This window comes from Phodopus roborovskii, unplaced genomic scaffold, assembly GCF_943737965.1.
Source record: "Phodopus roborovskii unplaced genomic scaffold, PHOROB, whole genome shotgun sequence".
In the NCBI taxonomy this organism is placed as follows: domain Eukaryota; kingdom Metazoa; phylum Chordata; class Mammalia; order Rodentia; family Cricetidae; genus Phodopus; species Phodopus roborovskii.
In genome coordinates, this window is record NW_026126418.1 from 24,860,853 (window position 1) to 24,886,394 (window position 25,542).

The 25,542-nt window shown below is 38.2% G+C and overlaps 1 protein-coding gene across 2 annotated transcripts in view; it reads left to right on the forward strand.

Moving 5' to 3' along the window:
* Positions 1-944: 944 nt before the first annotated feature.
* The window catches only part of Pde1a (phosphodiesterase 1A), a 290,669-nt gene continuing 266,071 nt past the window's right edge, over positions 945-25,542 (forward strand). Inside the window, exons 1-2 of one of the 2 annotated variants that reach the window (XM_051184387.1) lie at positions 945-1,107; positions 1,374-1,484. In XM_051184387.1, coding sequence (XP_051040344.1) covers positions 1,076-1,107; positions 1,374-1,484 — 143 coding nt within the window. In that variant the 5' untranslated portion in view covers positions 945-1,075. Of the gene's footprint in view, positions 1,108-1,133; positions 1,300-1,373; positions 1,485-25,542 lie in introns of those variants that run through there. The other variant, XM_051184388.1, reaches the window with a different exon arrangement.

Genomic DNA, 25,542 nt, shown 5'->3' on the forward strand with positions numbered 1-25,542 from the left:
CATTTGTTTCTGTTTTCTCAACAGCAAAGTAGGAATGTTACCTACCTTACAGTACTTTTTGCTAAGGCTTTTAAAAGGGTTGTATGTATTAAGTGCTGGTAGCAATGCCTACACATTGAATTCCTCAGTAAACATTTGATATCATTACCTTATTGTCTATGGATACCAGAAGCCTCAAGATACTGGGCAATGGGCAAGCCTTCTTGGATGAATGAACAAAATTGCATGCAAGTCTCCAAACAAGAAGAGACAAGACTGTGGAGGATATTTTTTTCTTAGCAGTTTGCAGAGAGCAACAGCTATTATGGAGCTCTGCTCAGGGTCTGTGCTTATTTCAAAGAAAGCTCCCCATGTGTTGGAAGCTTGGCAGACAATCAGTTCTAATTCCTTTCATGTCCACTTTTTCTCATTTTTCTTCTAACATGCACAAACACAGCGACAATTTCTCTAATCTCTTCTCTAACTGTACACACACACACACACACACACACACACACACACACACACACACCCTTTGTCTCCAACATGCACTTACTCGTATTTGCACTCATTTCATTTTGTTTAGTTTTTAATCCCCACAGGATTCACAGAGCAGGCTGAGTGCAGCTGCCGTGTTTTTCCTGGTTAAATTGGCAGTTACCCACTGTGTAGAGTTGCTAGGAGAAGGTGAATAAGCACGATTACAGCATCACTAGATGGACATACTCTCTCAATAAACAACCTGTGGAGCCCTGGGGTCTGTCTTCTGTATGGCTCTATCTATAATTTTTCTCCGTGTTTGTCATTAATATGGGCTGCGTTTGTTGGGGGGAGCATGCTATGTTTTTAAGTGTCGTTTGGAGATCAATTAAGAGACAAAAGCCTTGGTATTTAAACAGGCACTTTCTTCTCAGGGCGGTGCTGCTGGTACCACTTCCTACCATCTGTTTTCATATTACATCCTGCCCTCCTTCAGCTGCTAGAGAGGAATTCAGCTTCTTGTGGAGCGCAAAAGTCATTCACGTTTCTCTCGTGCATAATCGAGCTCGTAAACTGTAGGAATTCTGATGTGCTTCTGTGCACGCAACAGTGACAGATGAGCTGCTTGGGGGACAGCCTGAGCAGTCGGTCAGTAGTACAGTAGCGGTTCGCATGTGCGGATTGCTCTCGTGAGGTCAGAGCATCTGTTTATATTTCTGTCCGCTTGAGGGGGATAATGTGAGCAGAGGATATGCCTGTCAAAGTCGGTAGCAGTTCTGGCAGAGGCTTCCCTCAGCTTTGCGCCTCCGACCTGTTTTGATAGATAAGAGATGCTACTGTGTAATGATTTGAGATTTGTAATGGACTGAGGAATGTTCTAACCGCTGAAACTGACTGTAACTGTGTTGTCCTAGGAACATCATCATGGGGTCTACTGATGCGGATATTGAAGAACTGGAAACCGCCACTTACAAGTATCTCATTGGAGAACAGACAGAGAAGATGTGGCAACGCCTGAAAGGAATGTGAGTAAGATCTCCACTTGGTCCTGTATTATGCTCCCCCGCCCCAACAAAAACCTGACCATTAACATGAGTAACTGTGTGTGCTTCCTTACCTGACTTTGAGACTGCTTCCTTTGCAAAAATTTTCTCTTGAAAACTAAAATGTGCCCATCTCAACTACCAACTTGTTGAAAGCAAATAGTTTTCCTGTATCTGTGTGTTTTTGTGTGAAGTAAGGCAAGGGTCTGAGAAATTACTTCAGGGTTATGCTCCAGGGCTTCTGATTCCCATCGTGTGCGCCCTTTGGATGTGTGCTTTAGACATGCAGAGAAGGGAGGAGGAAGCAGCTTGCTAGGTCCTTCCTCACCAAAATCATCTCTCCCAGGTAAGGAGAGTGACAAATAAGATGGAGATGTCTTTCTTTGGAAAACAAAGACAGGATTAATGTGACAGTAAACAACTTCACCCCACGGTGTTTATCCTTTGCTAGTTAAACGAATATTTTAAGGAGAAAATTATCTATGTGGTGAAAACAGTATGAAAAGCGTATCAAACGTATTGAAGCTTTGGTTTAAGTTAACCAGTTCCATTCTAAGTGCAGAATTGCACCCAGTGTACTGATCAGGACACTTAACTATACAGAATGGGGTGTGCAATTATGCCAAGCATGGCTTGTCATTACCTGAATTAACTTTGATTCCAGCGTTATCACCTTGCTCTTGACCCTCATCCCCACCCCTGTGTGTGAGTTCTGGTCAGTGTTTCAACACAGCACTGTTTATCAGCTTTGTTGTAATCATATCACAGTTGTAAATCTGATCCAACATTTGTATTAAAATATTAATATTTAAAGGCAATTGGAATTTCTTAGTGACTTTGCATACCTCAAAATTACATGTGGCAGTAGCTTTACAAAGGCAGCTGAAGGACTGCAGTGCTCCATGGACAAGAGGCTGTGTAGAATTCCTGTTTTTAATGCTGTTGCTTGTTCACAGTTTCATGAAAGGCAGTATATGAGTAAGTCTGATGTCACTGATTTTTATAAAGAACAACTATACCAAACTTTGTTTAGAAGTCCAAATCCTCTCTGCTTTATTCCATTTGGACATAACTGAATTTTGCCTGTTATATTTAAACTGTGCTCTCAGTGTATATATATTTTCCATTACTTGAAGCAATCCATGGTACTGCAATTCCTAGTATAAAAGCGTACCAATAATACAAACAACACTTGGCAGACAATAACTTTTAAAAGGAAGCCATATTTACAGCATTTGAATGAAATAGAAAAATCGCTTCCAAAGATCCATTGGAGATTTAGAAGGCAAATTCTCTAGAGAAACAAATAATCCTGTCAAATAAGTAGCAGTTCACAAAATTAATTAGCATAGATGCAAATTAAGCATTAGCAGTCATCAGATGATTTGTGCTCTAACCTAATGAGTGGATGAACAGCTGCACTGGGAAACTATAACTGAGATCACAACCTATTTTAGATTCTTCCTTTGCAGAATAGGATGTTTTGTTTGCTCTGGGTATGTTTTATTTCCATAGTTACTCCAATGCAGAAAGATTCATAGTGGCTATTTTATGCATATGTCTGTATTTACCCAACATTTCAGAGGAAAGTTATCTGACTTCTCACTTTATCATTCGATACCAGCTTCAGAGGAGGGGTTGATGTGGTCCCTCAACAGCAGAGCTTCATGAGTTGACAGTAGTGTGTGTGTGTGTGTGTGTGTGTGTGTGTGTGTGTGTATGAATGCTGTATTACTTTGGAACTATAGCCACACAGAATCACTTAATGATCTCTAGCAAGTTTGGTTTTTAAAAATCACTCATACCCACTGAAGTGACTCAGTGCTTTTCTATTCAAGCAGGAAGAAATTTGCATTTTGGCTCTATCACTTTACCTTGTACTTTGACTTAAGGCATTTTCAGTATTCTGGGCTTAGGCTTGTCAAAGCAAGAAGCTCTAAGTTTAAAATCTGCATGACTAATGACAAGCAAATTGTTTAATTATGGTCTTTTGTGTAGTCTGCATTCAAGTCAGTGATGTGCGGGACTCCTCATTCCCTTGATTAAATGCCTCACCTCTTTGAAACACAACTCTGATTCAAGCAGAATTTCACCTCATTAGGATTGCTTCTAGGATTCCACTTTTAAGTGTTTGCAGTGGAAATCCTGGTACTCATGGTGCTATTAAACAATTTTAAAATGATTTTCTTATTACTGATTAAATAGACTGAACAATGGCTATTAGTTAGTTATTTGGGAATGATTTTATTTTATTACTGGCAACTTTATAAACTCATTGATGTTTATCTGCAGGCTATCTGTATTTAATTTAGCTTGTAATATGTACATTTTAAGGTTAAATTCAAGTGGGGATGAAAATACGTGAAATGTTTACCCATTCAACATGAAAAACACAAGCCACTACAGACAGATACTTGGAGTGACTTTCATAAATATTTTTATATAGTATAATATTTTACACACGCACACACACACACACACACACACACACACACACTGATATGTAGTCCCGCTTGCCCTCAAACTTATAATTCTCCTGCCTCATTCTTTCTACTGTTTGGACTGTACTACCTACCACACACTCGCTTTGTATACTCCTTTGAGTACATAGAAGTAATTTTAAAATTTTATAACACATGTGGAAAACATTGCTAATATAAATTAAATGTCAATCTCTCTAGACTGCTGGCTCATTTCTTTCATTGATCTTTTTAGAATGTGGTGTTCATGTAGGTGAGTGCAAGTGTGTGAATGCATATATGTGTGAATGCATGTAAGTGTGCATGCAAATGGACACCAGAAGTCAATGTTCTTGCCTTCCTCATTCACTTTTGAGCTGACTTTTGAGATAGGCTCTCTCACTGAATTTGGAGCTTACCAATTGAGCTAGACTAGCTGATGAGCAAACCACCTGGATCCACTTATCTCTGCCCTCCCAGTGTTGGGATAATAGGCAGACAGCCATGCACCTCAACTTTCCCACTGGTGTTGGAAATAGACAAAATAAGGTCCTTGTGTTTACATGGCAAGCACATTACTAATAAAAGTGTCTCTCAACCCTCACCCCTTAATTTTTCCAAGAAAACTGCCTTCCAATCCTCATCCACTAAACTCTCTAAGTTTTTTTCACTCAATATTTGAAAAAAAACCATATGAGCTTATGTGCCTCCCAATCTCTCTCTCTTTTTAAGAGTTAAATTATTTTTTATATTAATTTATTTTTTTATTTTTATTTTACATATCAATCCCAAATCCCTCTCCCTCCCTCCCTCTTTCCCTCTCTCCCACTTTTATATGCACCCGACCACCCTTTCCTCCCCCGCCCACACTCCACATATAGGGTGATGCCCTCCAGGAGGGGTCATATAAATCTGTCAAGTCATTTGGAGTAGGGACTAGGACTTCTCTCCTGTCTCTAGGTTAAGGGAGTATTCCTCCATGGGGGATATGCTCTCAAAGTCCTTTTTTGCACCAGGTATACATTCTGGTTCCACTGTATGAGGTCCCTTAAACTGTCAGGCCTTCTAGCTGAGACCCATGTTCAGGGGGTCTGAAGAAACCATCCTGAATGAGGTAACCCAGTCACAAAAAGAGGAAGATGGTATGTATTCACTCATATATGAATTTTAGAAATAGAGCAAAGGATCACCAGCCTATAATTCACACCACCAGAGGAACTAGGATACAAGGAGGATTTTAAGAGAGTCGTATAAAGTCCGTCACAGAAAGGGGAAGGGACAAGTTCTCCAGAGCACACGGGGAGTGGGGAAGGTAGTGAGTGGAGAGGGAACTAGGAGAAAGAGAAGGGGAGGAGAAGAAAGCATGTGGGACTAGGAAGATTGAGCTTCCCAATCTCTTATTCATTTCGGAAGCCAAGGTGAAATAGTTTCCTATCCCTATCCTCATAAAGACCTCCAAGCCTCACTTCTCTAATTTTTTGGTCAGCATTTTTTTTTAAAACCATTTTCAATTCATTTGTTACTACTCAGCATGACAACTTGGAGTCCTCATATGACTCATCATCTTTGTGGAAATATTAGCAACAACTGTGACATCAGGTCCTTCATGAAGTGTAATCTGAAATCGTCATATACTTATCCTTAAGTTATCAATAGCTGAAGACTTAGAAACATCTTCCTACTTCTTTTACCATTTCATGAATAGATTCAATTCCTTGTCCAGAAGTTCCGTGTGATTCTGGAACTCATCTGAGTCTTACATATTAAGGACAGTTATCTACCCACAAGATTGCAGAGATGGATAATTTATGAATTCTGTCTGAAAAGTTGATTTGAAAATTCTATACTCTTTCAATTAGTGGCAGTGTTTTTCTTTTTTAATTTTGGGAATAATGTTTTCTTTGTCTTGACACTAAAGTGTTTTCCTTGCCCACTACTGCCCACAGTTGTGCTGTACATAGGTAGCATCATTAATGTTGCTTTTTCTAGTTAGTGCCATTGTTCCAAAAATTCAGTCCAAGAGGTAAAAGCATTTCCATAAACTTGGTCATGTAACATTTTCAGTGAAAATCATCTGAGGTTGTCAGAGAAACTAACCCAATGCATTATTTCACTCAGTTGTTCAACAGAAGTGACAACAATCCGAACTCTTCAGGACTATAAATTTTACACAAATTAAACACTCACCACTTCACAGGACATTATTGCTGGCTCTTTTGGGTTGTTTGACTATAGAATTAGAACCAGCCAGGCTTTTAATAATCATTTCATGTCTGATAGCTGATACTACCTGTAATGCCACACGTCTCTCCCATCTTTGTCAATGTCTAGCTACTCAGATGAGGGATTGTGAACGTAATGAAATTGAAGAAGATCAAGCTAAGGCTCTTCTACCACAGGCTTCATGATAAACATATATTATGAGCAGTGAAAGATGACTTGTAGGGAGGTAGGAAGTGAGTAAGAATGGAAGAACTCTATCACTCTTACTTCTACTTAATTCACTTGCTAAAGAAGGCTGTATGGTGTCCGGTTCTCTCAGGAAGTTGCCCAGGCTCCATTTTTTAGATATAACAGCAGTGCATATATAAACCAGGCAAAGTTTGAAACTGGCAAGAGGTATCAGCATCATATTCCTGAACCTGAATTATACTTTAAGATAAAGCAGCTTCATAGACAAGAAGGAAAAAGATCCTTTACTCTTCTGCTTAAACCTGTTACAGCTCCTCCTGTTCACACTTCAAGGTTTACTGTCATCCACAGGGTCTCTGCATGCCTGTTCAGTATGAGGAGTTCCTTCTCACTCCTCCCTGTTCTGACCCCCTCCCAACCAGATCTGAGGTTAGCTTTAAGAAAGGGTGCTGCATTTGCCACTGCATTTGCTAATTTTAATAAGCATCTTTCCTCAGTCAGCCTAAGCTGCTCTTGCTCCCCTGACTGTGTGGGCTTGGGTTCATAAAATAACCTAAACTTCATTTTCCATTCCTTCTCTTAGGGATCATGGCTTTTGTGTTAAATTATCAAGTTTACTTTATTTGGATTGTTCTTGAATTCCCACTACCCAGCACAGATTTGACTCTAAGTAGAGAATTACAAAATAAGTCAGATTGCTTAATGCAAAGTTGGAGTTGGAGACAGATTCATAGTAGAATAGGAATGGAGAAGATAGAAGACAGAAAAGTATGCTTTTCATGTATTAGTTGTTAGACATGTGAAGATATGTTCACTGTCTTGTGTCTCTATAAATATTCTAAGAAATAACTCTCCCAAATTAGTTACCCACATATCTGGTGAAGCATGAATTTGAACAGAGACTTACTTGGCCTGAAAGATTATATTCACTTTTTCTTCTAAAAGTAACAAGGAACAAAGACAAAGACACTCTTGGAATAGTTATCCAGAAAGATAACCAGAAAAGGATGAAGAAAGGTGCTTCTAAAACAGTCCCCAGATCTCATGGGAGATGGATTTGGTCCTGTCATAGAATCATACATTTCCTGATCTGATCTCTAGTACTTGTGAATGTTACTCTACCTGGAAAGCATACGGGTTAATATTTTCAAATAACTGATTCTTAAATAGGTCTCTTACCCCGAATCACTCAGGTAAACCCCATGAAACCACAGACACTCACAATAATGGAATCGAGATAGAGAGAGGGGTCAGATTGGAGCAATGAGAAAAGGGCTGGCTTGTGAATCCCAGCGCTGAAAATGGGCAAAGCAGGTATTGTGCCAAGGAATGTAGGGATCTCAAGAAAGTAGAATATGAAGTCTTCCAGAGTCTTCAGGAAGAATATAGCCCAGCTAACACAGTGAAAACTGATATCAGATTTATGACATTTCAAATAGAAGATAACGAACCTGTGTATTTCTTAAGATACTGGGTTTTGTGATAAACTTTTTATAGTATCAGCAAGAAGCTAAAATATATCCCCTATACTAGAATAACACTGATTAATAAATATGACCATTCTTCCACCTCTGTATTCCCCACAGCCTTGCACAGTTGATCCTTAGGGGTGTAGAACAGTGGTGTATGATACATTGGAGCTGAGCAGGCAGTCTTGACCTTCGCCACCGGATGACTCCCTGTACCTCTATCCTGACTCCCTGTACCTCTATCCTGACTCCCTGTACCTCTATCCTGCCTGGCTTAAATGCCCAAACCATCAGTTTCTTGCCATGCTCCAATGTAAAAGTGTACAGTACATTAATTTTCAAGTGTTATAAGAGAACATCTACATATTTCCTTGGGATTATTGATAAATCTGTTCCCATTTTTACATTGTTAAGCATGAAACTATTTGATAGAGTCATCAAGCAAATCTTAAAAATTTGTATTTTAGCCACAGGTCTAACTTGGTTTGAAGAAAAATCACCTCCCTATTCTTACTTTAGAGTATATATTTAAAGTTGTAAATCTCAATTTGGGGATAACATCTTATTATTACCTATGGAATAAACATTCTTTTGGCAGGATTAAGATGACAATCTGTCATTTCTTATACTAACTGTTTTCTTAAATAGGTGACATGAAAATTTTACTAATTTCTCTGAATTTCACTTTTCTTACTTGTAAAACCTAGTTATTTTGTTAATCATTCATTTTGCCATTCAGTAAATGTCCAATCACATTCTTTGTAAGGTTCACATTAGACACAGGGGCTTATTTTTAGTAGAGGAAACAAACAACAGAGTAATGATAAGACTAATCAAAGCAAGTTAGCCTATGGTAAGAAAGAGCCTGTGAGAATGTACCATAGTTCCTTTAGGAAGGAATTTTGGATGATTGAGTTGATTTATCTTAGGGGACTTTCCAAGTAAGACAGGAAAAATAGTGATACCTAGGATGCTAGTATATGACAGGGTCCAATAAACAACACTGCCAATCCCTGTTGAAGTCCAGTATCTGGTGAGGGATAGATTTAGAAGTCCAGTCAATGGAGAACAAAATCTTTTCATGTAACAAAACTTACATTGGCTTGGGTGTGCAACTTAATATATCAGAGGGCCGTTGACTGCCTCTACCTCCCCAAATATAGACCAAGAAAAATCTCCCCTCCTAAATTTACTTTATGACTTGGAACAGAAGATACTTTACTTTCTCCAGGCACACATTTCCCCCCTGCTCACAGAAAAGTCCAGACTCCAGGCCAAGGTGTGTCCACAATTCTTGGACCAGACAGATGCTTCTACTCATTGCAAAGCAGGAAAGAGGCCCAGGAAGCTTCTCTCCAGCAAAATGAGCTTCTACATAGAGGAAAGTGCTAGGAGCTAGCACTTTCATTCCCTGAAGTCAAGGTAACAATAAGTACACGAAGTGTGTTGCTGCAGCACAGCACACATGACATATAGAAGGTCTTTAAGACACTGTGATCATTAATACTTCCACAACACTCAACCTTCAATGCCTGCCATCCCTGATACTCACTAACTCTAGAATCTTCTCCATGTTATTTTTCAGTATCTTAGTTTTTCATGTATGAATTGTAAATAACCCCCGTCTTACAGATGCTGAGTTTAAATTAACTGATAATTATAAATTCCTTTAATAGTAACTAAAATTCCACAAACTTTAGCAGTTAAATTATTGTTGCTAATTTTGCATACTGAACTAGATTTTTTGAGGTAATTGGCACTATGTAATATGGGCTGGCTTCACACTAGCAATATTCCTGGCTATGTATACTAAGTACTGAGAGTACAGGCATGTGCCATCATGCATGGTTCTAGAAATTCTGTACCTTTAAAGGTGCTTTTGAATCAGAATCAGTGGGCAGAATAAAGTAGTCAATGTAAGAAAGCTTTCTCTTAGCTCAGTGAACCTTGTCTCATAGCAGTGCCTCAATTTCTCTTTTCTAGTATGTTAAACTTTAAACTGGAAGGACTTGTGCTCCCTTGAGTCTGAAGCTAGAGGGCACTAGGGAGAAAACTGAGAAGGAGCTGGCCTTGAGAGTTCCACTAGGGAAAGACTGTCTTGAGGGTGTCTTCAACTTCCCTTCATTCTGTAAAGGGCAGTTCAAGTTTCCCTGGTCATGTATGGCTAATCAGATTTTCTTCATTACTGGTTTGTAATGGGTTGACTTCTTACTAATAGCTGTGATGTCCTATGCCCACCCCTTTGCAGATACATTTGAGAAAATGTTACAAAATCATTCTGCTTCTAGATTTTGTCCTGTATGGTGTTTTAGTCAGCTAATCAAGAATCAAGAGTTAGATAAGGTTAACTATAGTAAAGGGAGTAAAAATGGAGGCTGAGGAGATGGCTTAGTGTTTAGTATTTGGCCAAGAAAGTATATACAGTTCAGAGTCAGAGTTAGGAATGGTATACACACACATATAGAAATCAAATGAAAACAAAGGATACAAACATGTTAATGAGTCCTTAGGAGTATAAAAATAAGGTATCATCTTTTGGCTTCTCCTTCTCTTGGAGCTGTTTAAAGATTTATTGTATATTTTATAAAATATTAATAGATGGGTTTTGCTAAATAGGACTTGCATGCTCAAGGATGCAGGTTAAGTTTCTGTAGGCAAATTTTTGATATTTATAGCTATTCAAATAAATTTATAATGGGTCATGGAAAACTAGTTTCTAAGCACAATAGTCTTCAGGAGAATAAAAACTGGATCTTAATTAAACTGTGCATGAGGGCTGGAATGTGACCCAACATTGCAGTGCTCAAATAGAAAGAATGAGGTCTTGGGGCCAATCCTCATGAGCATACTGACAAAGGAATCCTCCTGAAACAGGTTCCAGATAATTTTGATGAAAATCAAAATAATTTCATTAGGAAAGATACAGTGTGCTCATTCTGTTCCGATTTACTTAACATTGGGTTCAACTCAATAACAAGATGAGAGGGACTATACAACTTCATGATTGGCCCCAACTCTGACTAAAATATCTCAAAATCCTGTCAGAGTTGAATTATATGAATAATCTACTTAAATATGTTGTTATGTTGTGCCTTATACTGTCGGAAACACTTATCTTTTAAGATTTTCATTATGTATGTTCATTTTACCAAGTACTATGTTATACAAGGACATGTTCCTGTAAATGTATGACACGTTTATGCAAATATACCTGCCATATTGAACACACTCTGAAATGGTTTTCTTTTGATAAATATGTCTCAGAATAATCATCTCCAGTTTTTTTTCTACAGAAACCTGGTCCCCAAACACGTTCCCTTGACTGCTGGTTCATGAGTAACAGGGGAGAGCTAGGGGAGGCCCATACTCAGTCCATTTAACCCTGATTTGTATACATCAGCTCAGCACTGAAGACAAACTAGGAATTAAAAGCCATTCTCCTCTTTGGACTTTTCTGCAGTCCTCCCATCTGTTTGCTTGACTCTGCATACTTGAGACTTAACTCCAAAGGGAGGCAGCACTTGGTTTACACTTTATAGATGGCAGAAGCTCTCTATTCCTCCCTGCTCCCCCAGAACATACATTGTTACTAGCTCAGTTTATTCACTCAAATTGTGATATTTGCTAGCATTTATAGAAGAATTTGACAATTATAAAAAATTTTTTGTCCCTCAGAGCTTGAACCTTTGCAATATTACTCCAATTTTCTTGGCTCCATGCCCTAAACAACGGAAAGAAAATGTCCAGAGTATTTTATTTACCAATGAGGATACATCTATGATTCTGATCTTTAATTCATAAGTGTGTATGGAGTGTATTCTGCTATATTTGCACAAACACATAGAAAGCACACCCTCCACCAGGCTGTGTTTGGAGGTGGGTATTTATCCAGACCAAGGTTTTCTTTTCTCAGTTTCAGAATGTCCCAGTTTTCCATCACTTCTCACTCTTTTAAACAAGAATAATATGCATTTTTGATGTGTCATCTTCTAGATGTTTCATTTTCCAGCAAGCTTATGCTTTAATATCTCAAGCTTTTCTGCAAGCCTTTGCTCTCCAGAAATCTTCCTGAGTTCTTTGCTTCAGGGGTCCAATTTGTACATAACTTTCTGCATCCATTCTCTTGGGTCACCTCTCCCTCATAGTGACTCTTGGTTATGCAATGTGCATTGTCCAATTGGACCTTATCAAATATGATGTAAGAAAATCCAGGGAAGGGACTATTAATTGGGGCTACTCTTACTCATTGCTCTCCAACACCTCACTGCAGCATATAAAGAAGCCTGGCCAAGACGAACAAGCAGAATATGTATTTACTGCCCAGCTGAAGCCCGTTCTTATCTGCCAGACATGTAGGTGATGACAGCTTGGGCTAGACAACTTCTTCACAATTGCAAGGGGATAATAACATGTTCAGTGTTTAGGGGTAATAAGGTTTGGGTTAGTTTCTTTACACTTACAATCTGTGTTTTTGCCTCTAAGATTTTTTTCTGTCATTTTATGGTTTCAACAGTATTTTCTATGTGTACTGTTTTCTTCTCTAACCATCTCTAAATATCTATTAGAACAATTAGTATACATTTCAGAGATTAGAAAAGTAAAAAAATGGAAGTGTTTTCTTTTAGAAATTCAGTCTAATAAAATTTTCCCTGTGTCTTTTTTTTTTTTTAAACGAACGTGCATCTACTTATAATATTTCTAACAAAGCCTGTCCTTTTAGTGGCTTGTGTATTGAAATTGCATTGTTGTTAGATTTCAGTGAACAAATATGATTCCCCATCAAATAGAAAGGAGACAGAGAGTAAGGCAGGGAAGCTACACAGCTGTGTAAAAGAAGATGGTTCATATCTTGTTACCCTAGCAACAGGGACTGGCAAGGCCAGGACTTTCCACACATCCTGTTGCCCTGACAACAGGTCATACAAGGCCTGGGAAGGCCCAATCCCTAATGCTTTAGGTCTCTTCTTTGAAAGTACAAAGTAAAAGGACCAAGTGGTGTTATATCTTACTCCCCCTAAATACACAGTTCTAATATTCAAAATACTTCATCATAAGATTATCTTTCCAGATTCAAAAGAGATTGAAATCTCATAATCTCAATTTTTGTATTCATTAGTGCAGAAATAGTTGCTAAGTTTTGATTGTTCAAGAAACATTGGTAAGACAATATGAAAGAATAAAAAATAAATAGAGATAACAGCCTGGGGAATCAGAGACAGCACATGGGTTCCAATATCTGAGAGTTGGGGGTCTGTCAGCCATATTTGGCAGGCTCAGCTTGGTAATAGAGGCTATTGCAATGAGTCGTTTGCTGTTTGTTGACCTCCATTTCCTTTGGTACAGCATATAACCAAACATCATAATATGATGTGAGGTTGTGCATTTTTTATCAACGTAATTCTCAATTTAGTAAAAATTTTTATTCACATTCCACATTAACTTGTATTTATCACTCATTGTTTCTATGTACAGTTGACAAGAAGGAAAGCATATCATTTTTTTCTTGTTTCTTTTTCTTTGTTTCTTGGGTAACTGGTTTGAGCATGTGAAGGAAATATTTAGTTTTATTTTTGGCTCGTTTTTTTTTAATCTTCTCTATTTATGGCATATGTAAAACAGCTCCTTTTAAAGGCAGTCTATATAATTAATTTTGATTACTAGTGACCTCTGTAAATTCAGGCAAGATGTTAGTTTAATGATATAGCAATGATTTTAAGTTTTATACTGAACCAGAAATCTTAACTTGGTAAATTCTTCTCTCAAAAAGCAGGAAGCTGGTTCGGTGGGAAAAAAAGATTATTCTAATTTAATTTAAAACTTTATGTAGATGGGTAAGGGGAGTTATCTGTGGAAAACAGAATCAAGTTAGGGCAGAATTTTGGAAACACCAGGCAGTGACATTAAAATTGGAGAGATAGTGTTGATTATCAGAAACTAGATTAATGAGTGTTCCAGGTACTGTTAAGTGCCCTTCCTAGTTCATTATCATTGCTCACGTAAATATTATTGTTTACTTAATTGATAGTTGGCCTCCTAGATAACCCTCTACCTTTCAGGTAAGGCAGCAGAAGTAGAAACTCCTCCACCCATTATGATGTCCCTAGTGCCTGGCACATCAGATTACGTAAGGAAAGAATCCAAAAATTGGTTCAGAGCTGAATGACATGGTCATGAGCAATGACATGAGTTCATGTTGAAAGATCAAGAGTATGGTATATCCTTGGACTGCTTCTGCAGAAAGGAGGAGAATGAAGTACCAGAGAAGCCTCACCAGTTAGAAATTCCTGGCAATGTTATCTTCCACATACAAAACAACAGAAGCCCAAAGGAAATCATATTCAGTGGCATTACTGTCAAACAGAGGGGTTCTTGTAAGGGGTAAAAATACTGCAATGGTGGTGCTACATGCTGGGTGTGGCAAAGAACACCTATCTACAAATGGCAGTGGTTACTGGGAGTGACATTTTGGTACAGTTGTATGTAAGGCAACATGTTAGCTTTTTTGAACTTCTGCCAGATACAAGATGGAGGTGAGAACTGATCACTGAAAATGATACCATGGGTAGAAGGCAAAGAGAAGTCAGACATGACTTATTAAAGTTCTCACTGCAAGATCCCTAGGATCAGTTGGGCTGTGGTGGTACACCCCTTTAATCCCAGCCCTCAGGAGGAAGAGGCAGGTGGATCTCTGTGAGTTCAAGACCAGCCTGGCCTACAGAGCTAGTTTCAGGATAGCCTCCAAAACAATATAGAGAAACCCTGTCTCAACCCGCCCCCCAAAAAATCCATCCCTTGGCTCTTTAAAAGTAACATCCAGGAAGATTCAAATGTTCTCCCCCCACCCATGTTCTTTTAAGATGTAACTGAATGCTTAGGATCTGGTGAGAATACCTTCCATAATTAGTGAGTGTTGTGGCCTTGCAGCTGAGGAGTTCCCAGCCTTAAAGGAGTTGGGTAGGAGATAACCTGGTCAAACTGGGAAGCCAATGACGTGAATCCTTTGGTGGTAGTTTTCAGTATATGGTTACTATTCTACTGTTGAGTTGAAGACTGGCCCTTGTCCAGCGGGTTTCATCTAAAACAACACAAAACAAACAAACAAACAAACAAAAAGTTAATAGCTAATAGCTGCAAAACAACATCCTCTTCAGTTTCCTAAGCCTGAATAATTTTAATAGTTTCTGAATTTCATTTTATCAGGCATTCAAATGCAAAGTATGTGACAAAACACATAAATGCAACTAAATGCAACATTTTTACATTTAATTACAGTTAATAACTTTGTTTTCTGGCTTTGTCCTGCCATATAAATCATATTTCAATAAGGAAAAATCAAGTGCATATTATTTATTCTAAATACTAATCCATCCAGCCAAAATTGTAACACGGTTTGAGAGATTATCCATGCTTAGTGACTATTAATGCTCTAAAATGAAATTCACAACCAGAATAACAATTTTTAGTTTAAAGGATTAAAATATTCCCAGCTTTTTTTTTCTCAAGTGACTTTGTTATACATTTTTTCCTTTATTTTACATAAAGTGTGTACCAGGGTTTTTTTTTTTGGGGGGGGGGAAACCAATCAGCTACCAAATCATGACAGAGACTTCTTTGTTTTGATGCTAAGCCTTAGCTTAGCTCTTTTCTGGCTAGCTTTTTAAACTTAAGCTAACCTGTTTCTCTTCATCTGCTTTTTTGCCTTGGGGCTTTTTACTTTTCTTTCTGCATATCTTACTTTCACTGCTTCTCATGTCTGTCTGTCTGGCAATGGCTGCCTGGTTTCTAGCCCCAAACATGCCCCTCATTTTCTCTTCCTCCTCCATCCTCCTATTATTTTTGAGTCTAGATTTCGCCTCCTATTTATTCTCTCTGACTTCTAGTCCTGTTTATCCTTTCTCTGTCTAGCTATAGGCAGGTCAACTTTTTATCAAACCAATCTGGTGCCTAAGGCAGGCAAGGTGAAACAGATGCAACACACTTTTACATAATTAAATTCACACCCTTCCATCATTAAAAAATGCAGCATAAACAGAAGTAACACACCTTTGCCTAGTTAAAATAATATTCCACAACAGGAGTGAATTGTATAATTTTCATCATAAATTACTAAATAAACAGGCTGAGATACAGTACTGGTGGATACAGTAGTGTTTATTTTCACTTTCATGTTTTTAACTTCTAATTCTCCATTATCTGTGTAATGAGTACTTTCTATATTTAGAAAAGTTTGTTGATCTCCTGATAGTAGCTGGAAAATAAGAAATGGTACACAATCATTTAGAGTACTTTGGGGCTAGAAATGAATAATTGTAAAGCTCCGTAGCTAGGAAAAAAATCCTTAAATGCAACCATAAAATCAGAGAATTGAAAAATGGTTTCTTGATAAATCTGGATTGTTTTGCTAAGTATGTGTATTTTTTTCTCTACAAGTAAATACTAATTTTCACAGTGTGAGTCATACTATTGTAATCTTAGTCACTGATTCTCTTTAACTTAGAAATCGGAGTCCTTAACAAAATAAGTTAGAGCTTAAGTTCATGTAGACTGTATAATTATTCAGGTATTCTGAAAAACAAGCCTCAGTCCAATGCTTTATTATCACAAACCAGTTTCTTTAAGACAAGCTAATTTATTTGTTAGTGCAACAAAATTTACTTATTTGTCATATCATGTAGATTTTTATCATTATCCTGGACACCAGGGGTTAGGATAATAAACAGAATAGAAGTGATGAATTATGCAGGAAGGTGAGGATGGTTATAAAGAAACAAAAGATATATATTTCCAATGGAAGCAAGATAAAACAACAAGTTTCCTGGGAATTTCAAAGTAGCCATTTTAGAAATTATTGGTCAGGAGGAACTTTACCTGGTGGTAAAGATGAATTTAAGTCAAGTAGTAGGCTACACCAAGGCCATGCATTGGCCTTCTGTGCACCTGGAGATACCATCTTACTCCTGTCAGAATCACAAAATGAAAACACCAAAGACAGTTTATGCTGGAGAGGATGTGAAGAAAGGGGAACACTCCTCCTCTGCTGGTGGGAGTGCAAACTCGTATAGCCATTTTGGAAATCAGTATGGCAGTTTCTGAGGAAAATGGGAACCAGTCTACCTCAAGATCCAACAATACCACTCTTAGGCATATACCCAAAGGATGCATTTTCATACAACAAGGAAATCTGTTCAACTATGTTCCCAGCAGTATTACTTGTAACAGCTTAGATACCCCTTAACATTTTTTTAAAGATTTATTTATTTATCACTTATATAGGCTTTTGTATGCATGAATACCTGTACACCCGAAGAGGGCACTAGATCTCATTAGAGATAGTTGTGAGCCATCATGTGGTTGCTGGGAAGTGAACTTAGGATCTCTGGAAGAGCAGCCAGAACTCTTAACCCCTGAGCCATATCTCCAGCTCTCCATGATTTTAAATTTATGAACTATTTACTTCTCAGTGTTCCTTAAATAATGGTTGACCGCAGGTACACAGAAACTACAACCCTTTAAAGTCTAGTCTTAAACATATTTCAACTAGAGTTACTAATAAAATGAATGTAGAATATCAAGAGTAACACAAATGAAGCTTAGTGCCTTGGTGTGTGTGTGTGTGTGTGTGTTGTGTATGATGAACACTAGAGCCCACAGTCTCTTATATAAAATCTTTGCATCAGATGTGACCTGAAGTTATAATTTTCACAGGAACACTATTTTCTGGAAAGGGACAATGTCAGATGACAAGTGTCATTTCAAGGTCATTTAGCATGGACTGAATATTATTGACTATTGGCTCTTGTACCATGAAGGGGTGTTTAGTAGCATTTGCAAAATATTTGCAATAAAAATTGCCCCAGGAATGAGCAGAAGAAAGGACCAGAGGTTAGTTAATAAATGAGCTGAAAGCACAACTATTCCTTCCAAGCACCTTCTTAAAGTCAGATGGGGTGACTTCCAGAAGGGGCCTTAAAAGAAAGAGCTCATTCAGTGGGGAGGATGCTAATGAGAGATTTCTGTTGAGAATGTTGATAAGAAGGTGACCTTAGAAATTGAAAGATCAATGAGGAAAAACAGAATCAGAAAGAAAGGAAGAGAAGCATCGAGGGACATGGAGAGAAGGCAGCATGTCTGGGACCATTTGCAAGTAGGTTGGTGAAAACTTGGTGGCAGTTTCCTCTGGCTACCTTTACTTACACAGTTAAAGAAAGTGTTGGGCTATGTGCAAAGTAAGCATGGGAGGGGGGCTCTGAGAAAGTGGTGGCAGTTACCTGAATGGGAAATAATGGGGAAGGAGTCCTGCAGCCTAAGGTAACTGCAGCTCCACTGTGTGCCTTTTCCTAGTTCCACAGCTAGTTCCACAGCAGGTGCAGAACTGGATTTACAGAGTCCATGTTTTTCCAGAGAACACAGTGTGGTAGACACTGAGAGAAGGTAGATTTGAGAGCCTCTTTATAGGCATTAAAACTTGCCTGATTACCAATCTGACATCTAGTAAGGAGAGCAATGAGAATATGGTAAGAACAATGGGCCATGAAAAAGTGGGTGAGGTCAAGAAGCTAGAGGTGGAGGAGAAGGCAAGGAGTCACCAGAAGTAGACGGTAGAATCAGAGACCCTTTGTTCTTAAAAGACCCGCACTTGTGTAATAAGTATACATCCCATGTAGATAAGCACATTTAAGAAACCTAGTTTGTAAAATGACTAGAGGCAAATTCTGTTTCTTTTTCCTTTGCAGAAGACCCCCGTGACAGCCTTTGCATTTAGTTACCGGGTTTTCTCTTAAAAAAAAAAAAGAAGAAGATGCTGTTAGAAGCATGGCCATATCTGTAAAGAAAACAAAGCTGGCAGATCTAATTTTAGAATGTTTTTCCTTAACAACAGCCTTTTAAAAAATGTCTATACACTAATAAAAACTGGCTCCAGAAATTAATGAGACTGTTTGGTCAGGGAAATTAAATTCCTTTTGGTGGCTGAACTTCTCATGTTGTTGTGAAAACACATAACAAGGCTTTCCCTTCACCTTTAATGATGGGGCTTGACTGCCTGTGGTGCTGATGGTGGAGGATGGGAAGCTTCAGTGAGAGATCAGTATCAACAGGCACATATGCAGTGAAGGGACACTGTTTATCCATGGCTTGTGGAGACTGTGGCCCTGCATAATGTTGGTGTTATGGCCTTTAAGGGTGCAATAGCTTAGCTGACCCACAACAGACTTAAAGTTCCCTATGGAGAGCTACACTGCTGTGTTAAACCTTTGTAAGCTACAGGAGCAATTAATTGTTTCCTTCTATAACGGTTACAAGAGTAAGCCTGCTTGGTTGAAGTTTTAAAACAGAGTAGACACATATGTTCAAACACACTCACACAAGTAGTAGGGTATATGTATGTATGTATTTTGATGTGAATGCAACTTCTTTTAAGTAGCTAGCAATCTGTGCTGTAAGTTTTGAAAAAAAAGCAAGAGTTGTTTAATCTTTTTATGTGCCATCACATAGGTGATATATATGACTTATATATAACATTTAATTTCATGGGTCATGATATTCAGAGTTAAGAAAAGGAAACTGGGGATGGGTTTTACATCTACCTTTGTGCTTAAGACATTGACTCTTGAGCCTGAAGAGATTTCTCACTGGCTAAGAACACCTGTGTAAACACAAGGACCTGAGTTCAGATCCCCAGCTCTGACACAAAAAGTCATCATTGCTGGGTATACCTGATGCTCCAGTATTGATGCTTGTAAGGGGCATGAGGATTCTTGGGAAATACTTGACACTAGCCTACCCCCAAATTAGTGGGTTTTAGGTATGGTGAGAAAACTTACTTCAAGAGAATAAGGTGGGTTTGACAGAGAAAGCCAGACATCCCCAACTGGCTGCAGCACACATGTGTACACAACAAGTACAATGCAAATGCATGCACATATATGCATACATACTACAAAATACAATAAAATAAAGAAATTAGTTTTCCTGTTTATTTGCAATAAACTTATTTGGAGGAGTATAAGATATATCAATATTTTAAATTTCCACCATATGCATTTTTTGTTGAAAAAATATCCTCTCTCTCCCCCACTAAAGATGGACACCATACCATCAACATGCTAGGAAACATCCTATTGCTGTGCTAAAGCCCAACCTGATTTGCTTAGTTTCTGATTGGATCCTTTGGGGTTTCTCTTATTTAAGTCTATTGCTATGCTGTTCACTCTTAAATAATTCTTAAAAACAAAGAAATCAAACCAAACCAAGCCAAAACTAAAACCCAACCAAACAAGCAGACAGATGTATCTTTACTTTTCATTATAATAACTTGTGTCTTACAGGGAACCTGGGAAGGCTGGGAATAGTTCTGATAGACCTCTTTTGTCCCTTTGGTTTCACATTGTGCCTGTGCAGTTTATGTGGCTGAGTGTGCTTATTTGACCCACACACAAATGTTAATGGCCAAATCAGGATGATCAGTATTTCCTTCTTACGGATTCATCACTTGTGTAGAAGATCTTCAAATTCTCTCTTGCTTGTCATAAAGCTCACAATAACTTGTTCTCTTCATTTAGTCCCTTTAATGCAGCCTCCTCCATCCTTGCTCATCATGGCCTTCCTAGGACTCAGCTCTCTAACATCTATGCAATCACCTGTTTTAGTGTCTTAGTGAGTGAGAACATGTGTTATATATCTCTCTATGCCTTGTTTATTTAACTTGAAAGTGGCCTCTAGTTTTCATTCATGCTGCTCCAAATCATGGGATTTCTTCATTCTTTTCTGTGGCTCAGTACTCTTCTCTCATGTGTGTATACTTCTGTCTTAGTTAGGATTTCTGATTTCTGTTGTAGTAAAGACACACTAGGACCACAGCAACTCTTATAAAGGAAACTATTTAATTGGTTCAGGCTTACTACTGTTTCAGGAGTTTAGTCAATTATTTTCATGGTGAGGAGCATGGCAGCATGCAGGCAGACATGGTGCTGGAGAATGAACTGAGAGTTTTACATATTGATCTGTAGGCAACAGGGACTGACCTGTGTCACTGGGCATGGCTTAGGCATATATGGGTCTTCAAAGCCCACCCCCACAGTGACACATTTCCTCCAAAAAGACCACACCTTCTAATAGTGTCACTTCTTATGGACAAGTATTTAAACACATGTGTCTCTGGGGACCATACCTATTCAAATAACAATGACCACATTTTGTCTATTCATTCACCAGTCAATGGATATTGAGGTTGAAGTAAACCTTGGCTTCAATTAACATAGAAGTCCTAGTTTCTCTCTAGTATGTCAGCTGCTCCCTGGGGATAAAGATGGGTGGGTCTGTGTGTCTATGTCATAGGACCATGGTGTATATGGAGTTCTTAATTGGTCTAGATAATAAAAAGCCAAAGTCAGACATAGAGGGAAATGCTGAGAAATCAGAAAGAAGGAGTAAGCATATCTTACCTCCTTAGTGTCTCAGCAGACAAGAGATCAGTTTCCTCTTTCTCCTTGCTTATATCCTGTTTCTGCCCAGCTACCTCACTTCTTGTCTGTCTGTACAGACCTCTAGACATCTATGGTTAACTAGTGGCAAGCTCCATTTTCTCAACTCCAGACAGGCTTTATTTGTACAAGCAAGATATCATCACAACACACCACCACAACACTCAAGGTATCCAAAATAATTCCTTTAATCTCAGGATCTTTTATGGGAAGTCACCACATGTAATATTTGCTCATTTTACAGTTTGGAAATTGAGAAATTTTCTTAGTAGCTGGATCTCCTCTTTCATCTCCTTGAGGATTGGACTAGAATTATCTGGGACTACATGTTCCTATTTAATATTCCCCCAAAGCTATACTTGAATATCCTAAATTGCCAGTCATATTTTGGCTAGCACTTTAAAGAAACATAAAATTGTTTTCCTTGGGAATCAACAATTTATTCATAGTACAATTACTTTCAAAAATTAAATCTCATATATGTTAAAGTAATAAAATAACAGTTGTCCTACTTTCATTTGTATGACTGTGATAAAATTTCCTTACAAAAAAGCAACATAGGAGAGAATTTATTTTTAGCTCACCATTTCAGGTTATGACCCATCATTACACAGAGGTAGAAGTGACATGAATGGATACAGCCAAGAACAGAAATGAATGAGCTCATATGCTCATTTCATGTTTGGACTCAGTTTGCTTGCTACCTTTTTGTGTGGGTTAGGACCCTCTGCCTAGGTAATGGGACTATCCTTAGTAGGCTAGTTCTTCCCGTATTAATTAACTCACAACAATCCCCCATAAGCATTCCCACAGACCAACCCAATATAGACAAGCCCTCATTGAAACTCCCTTACATTGTGGTTCTAGGTTGTGTCAAGTGGACAGTTAACCATCACAGTAGTGCAAGACAATGCACCAGGATTTTCTTCCTCACTTTATAATGGTATCCAGGTCTATTTCTTCTGACCTCAGCTTTCATTGTTTGATTTTTTCCTTTTTGTACCCAGATCCTTATTTTAAAATAATAATTATATTAACTCTTAGCTATCTATTTGAAAGATTATTTGTTGTCTCATGTAACAGAGCATGCAAATCAAGGACTTTAGACTGTTCTGCTTTTGACTAACCTTTCCCTCACAATACAGTTCTATTACCCTTTAGTGGATCAATATTTTATGTTTATGATGTTAAAATTAAATTAGTTTCACTTCTGAGCCAAGTCATAAAAATGAGTATGTTTCTCATAGAGTAATTACTTGTTTCCATAGAATTAATAAACATTTCATTTTAATTGTTACTTTTTTAGGCTTCAACGACTGCATACCTATCACTAATTCTTTACAAGTTCATCCAGAGAATTATAAACACATTCGATACTTTTCCCATATTTGCAACCATACCATATGTTTCTTCTATCCTACTGTTTAACCCCCTCCCCCGCCCCCCAGCTCTGTCACATTCTCTAGACACACATTCATTTCTTGGAATCTGTTCACCACAAGTGGAAACTAGGTTTGTAAGGAGTAGATTTTTCCTGACATCTCCCATCATAGGTTTGCTATTTCCCATTCTTCACTTGATCCCATTCTTTCTTGGTTTACTTACTCTCATTAGATTTTCATTTCCAATGTTCCTTAGTTAGGGTTCTTGGTAATCACATGTTTTAAAAGTGCAGTTACTGACTGGGAAAAAGGCTCAGTTGGTAAAGCGTCTGCCACACAAGTAGAAGAACCTGATTTTAGATCCCCAGAACCTACATAAAAATCTGAGGTGGCATCATGTTACTGTAAACCCAGCACTTGAGGAATAGAAATTGAAAGATTTCCCAAGTTCATTGGTCAGCTTGTTCAGCCAAATCGATAAGCCTCAGGTTGAGTTAAAGACCTGGTCTCAAAATGTAACAGTGGAGAAAAATTGAAGAAGACAAAAAGTTAACCTGGGGCTTCCATACATGAGTTTATATACATAGACAAATACAACACACACTCACACACACACACACACACACACACACACACACACACACACACACAGCATAGTACATGTGAAAAATATGTGCCTTTTACTTTGATGTAGCTTAAGTGACACTAAGATAATTTAAAAATATCTTCCAGGATTTTATAAACACAACTTCATTGTCTTTTAATTTTCAGTACTATGACTATGGAGCCTGATGCCACTTTGTCATCATGGAGAGCTATGTCTTGCTTTGTCTAGTTTGGGATCCAGAAATCTGCTTTATGTCCTTGTTCTGATATTTCGTGATATTAACTTTAGTGTATACATTTTTATTCAGTGAAATTGTTTGCTCTTCAGTTTGAGAAAAGCTTTTCATTTCTATTTAATTTGATAATTTTCTTCCTTTTTGAATTTTTCCATTGTACTTTCTGGATTAAATCCCAAGTTTTCTTGACATTTTCCTTCCCATAGACTTTTATTTTCTTTACAATTAAAAACTATCAATCCTACTAAAGACTTTCCAAGATTTGATTACATTTTAAAAATATATAAATATTTAATTAAGTAAGTAGTGTTTATTTATTTATTTATTTATTTATTTATTTATTTTACATCCTGGCTTCAGTTTCCCCTCTCTCCCCTCCCCCCAATACCTCTGTTCCCACCCCCAAATCATATTCCCTTCCGTTTAGGAAAGGGTGGGTCTCTCATGAGTATCAACAAAATATGGAATATCAAGTTGCAGTAAGACTAAGCACTTCCTATATATTAAGGCTGGGCAAGTTAACCCAGTATGGGCAGTAGGGTCCCAAAAGCCAGCAAAATAGTCAGAGACAGCCAGCCCCTGTTGCCACTGTTAGGAGTCCCACAAGACGACCAAGCTATACAAATGTAACATGTATGCAGAGTACCTAGGTCAGTCCTATGCAGGCTCCCTCGTTGTCAGTCCAGTTGCTGTGAGCCCCCATGAGCCCAGATAAGTTGGTTCTGTGTGTTTTCTTGTGGCATCCTTGACTCTTCTTGCTCCTACAATCCTTATCCTCTGCTCTTCTGTAGGATTCTCTGAGATCTCTTAATGTTTGGCTGTGGGTCTGCAACCCGTTTTTTAATCAGTTTCTAGATGATGCCTCTCTGAAGACAATTGGATTAGGCACAAATCTGGTCCCAGGAAATGGCCAGTTCAGGCTACATATTTGCTACTGCTAGGATTCTTGACTGGGGTCCTCTTTGTAGATTCCTGATCCTGAAATGCTTTCCCCATTATTGTAGTCTCTTTCAGTACTCTCCCTCTCCACTCTCCCCCACCCAATGGTGCTTATTCCCATCTCCACCCACCCTCAGTCTACACATGAAGTCTCTTCTATTTCCTCTTCCCAGAGAGATCTGGGTGTCCAACCATGAACCTTCCTTGTTACCAAGTCTCTTAGGCTCCGTGGATTGTAGCATAGTTATCCTTTATTTTACAGCTACTATCCACTTATGGGCAAGTATGTACCATACTTGTGTTTTTAGGTCTGGGTTATCTCACTCAGGATGATTTTTTTCTAGTTCCACCCATTTGCCTGCAAATTTCCTGGTGTCCTTGTTTTTAACAGCTGAGTAATACTCTATTATGTAACTGTTGCACATTTTCTTTATCCCCTCCTCTGTTGAGGGACATCTAGGTTATTTCTGGGTTTTGGCAATAGCAAATAAAGCTGCTATTAACATAGTTGAGCAAGTGCCCTTATGGCATGATTGAGCATCCTTTGGGTATATGCCCAAGAAAGGTACTGCTGGGTCTTGAGGTAGATTGAGTCTCAATTTTCTGAGAAGTTGCCACACTGATTTCCAAAGTGGCTGTACAAGCTTGTACTCCTACCAGCAGTGGATGAGTTTTCCCCTTACTCCACATACTCTCCAACATAGGCTGTCATTAGGGGTTTTGATCTTGGTCTTTGATGAATATGAAATGCCCTTCTCCATCTCTTTTGGTTAATTTTGGTTGGAAGCCTATTTTGTTAGATATTATAATAGCTGTACCAGGCTTGTTTCTTAGATCCATATGATTAGAAAAACATTTTCCAATTTTTTACTTTGAGGTAATGTCTATATTTGATGTTGAAGTGTGTTTCTTGTATGCAGCAGAATGATAAATCCTGCTTTTGTATCCATTATGCTAGCCTGTGTCTTTTTGTTGGCAAATTGAGTCTATTTATACCAAAGATATTAATAACCAATTATTGTTAATTCCTGTTATTTTGTTGTTGTTGTTGTTGGT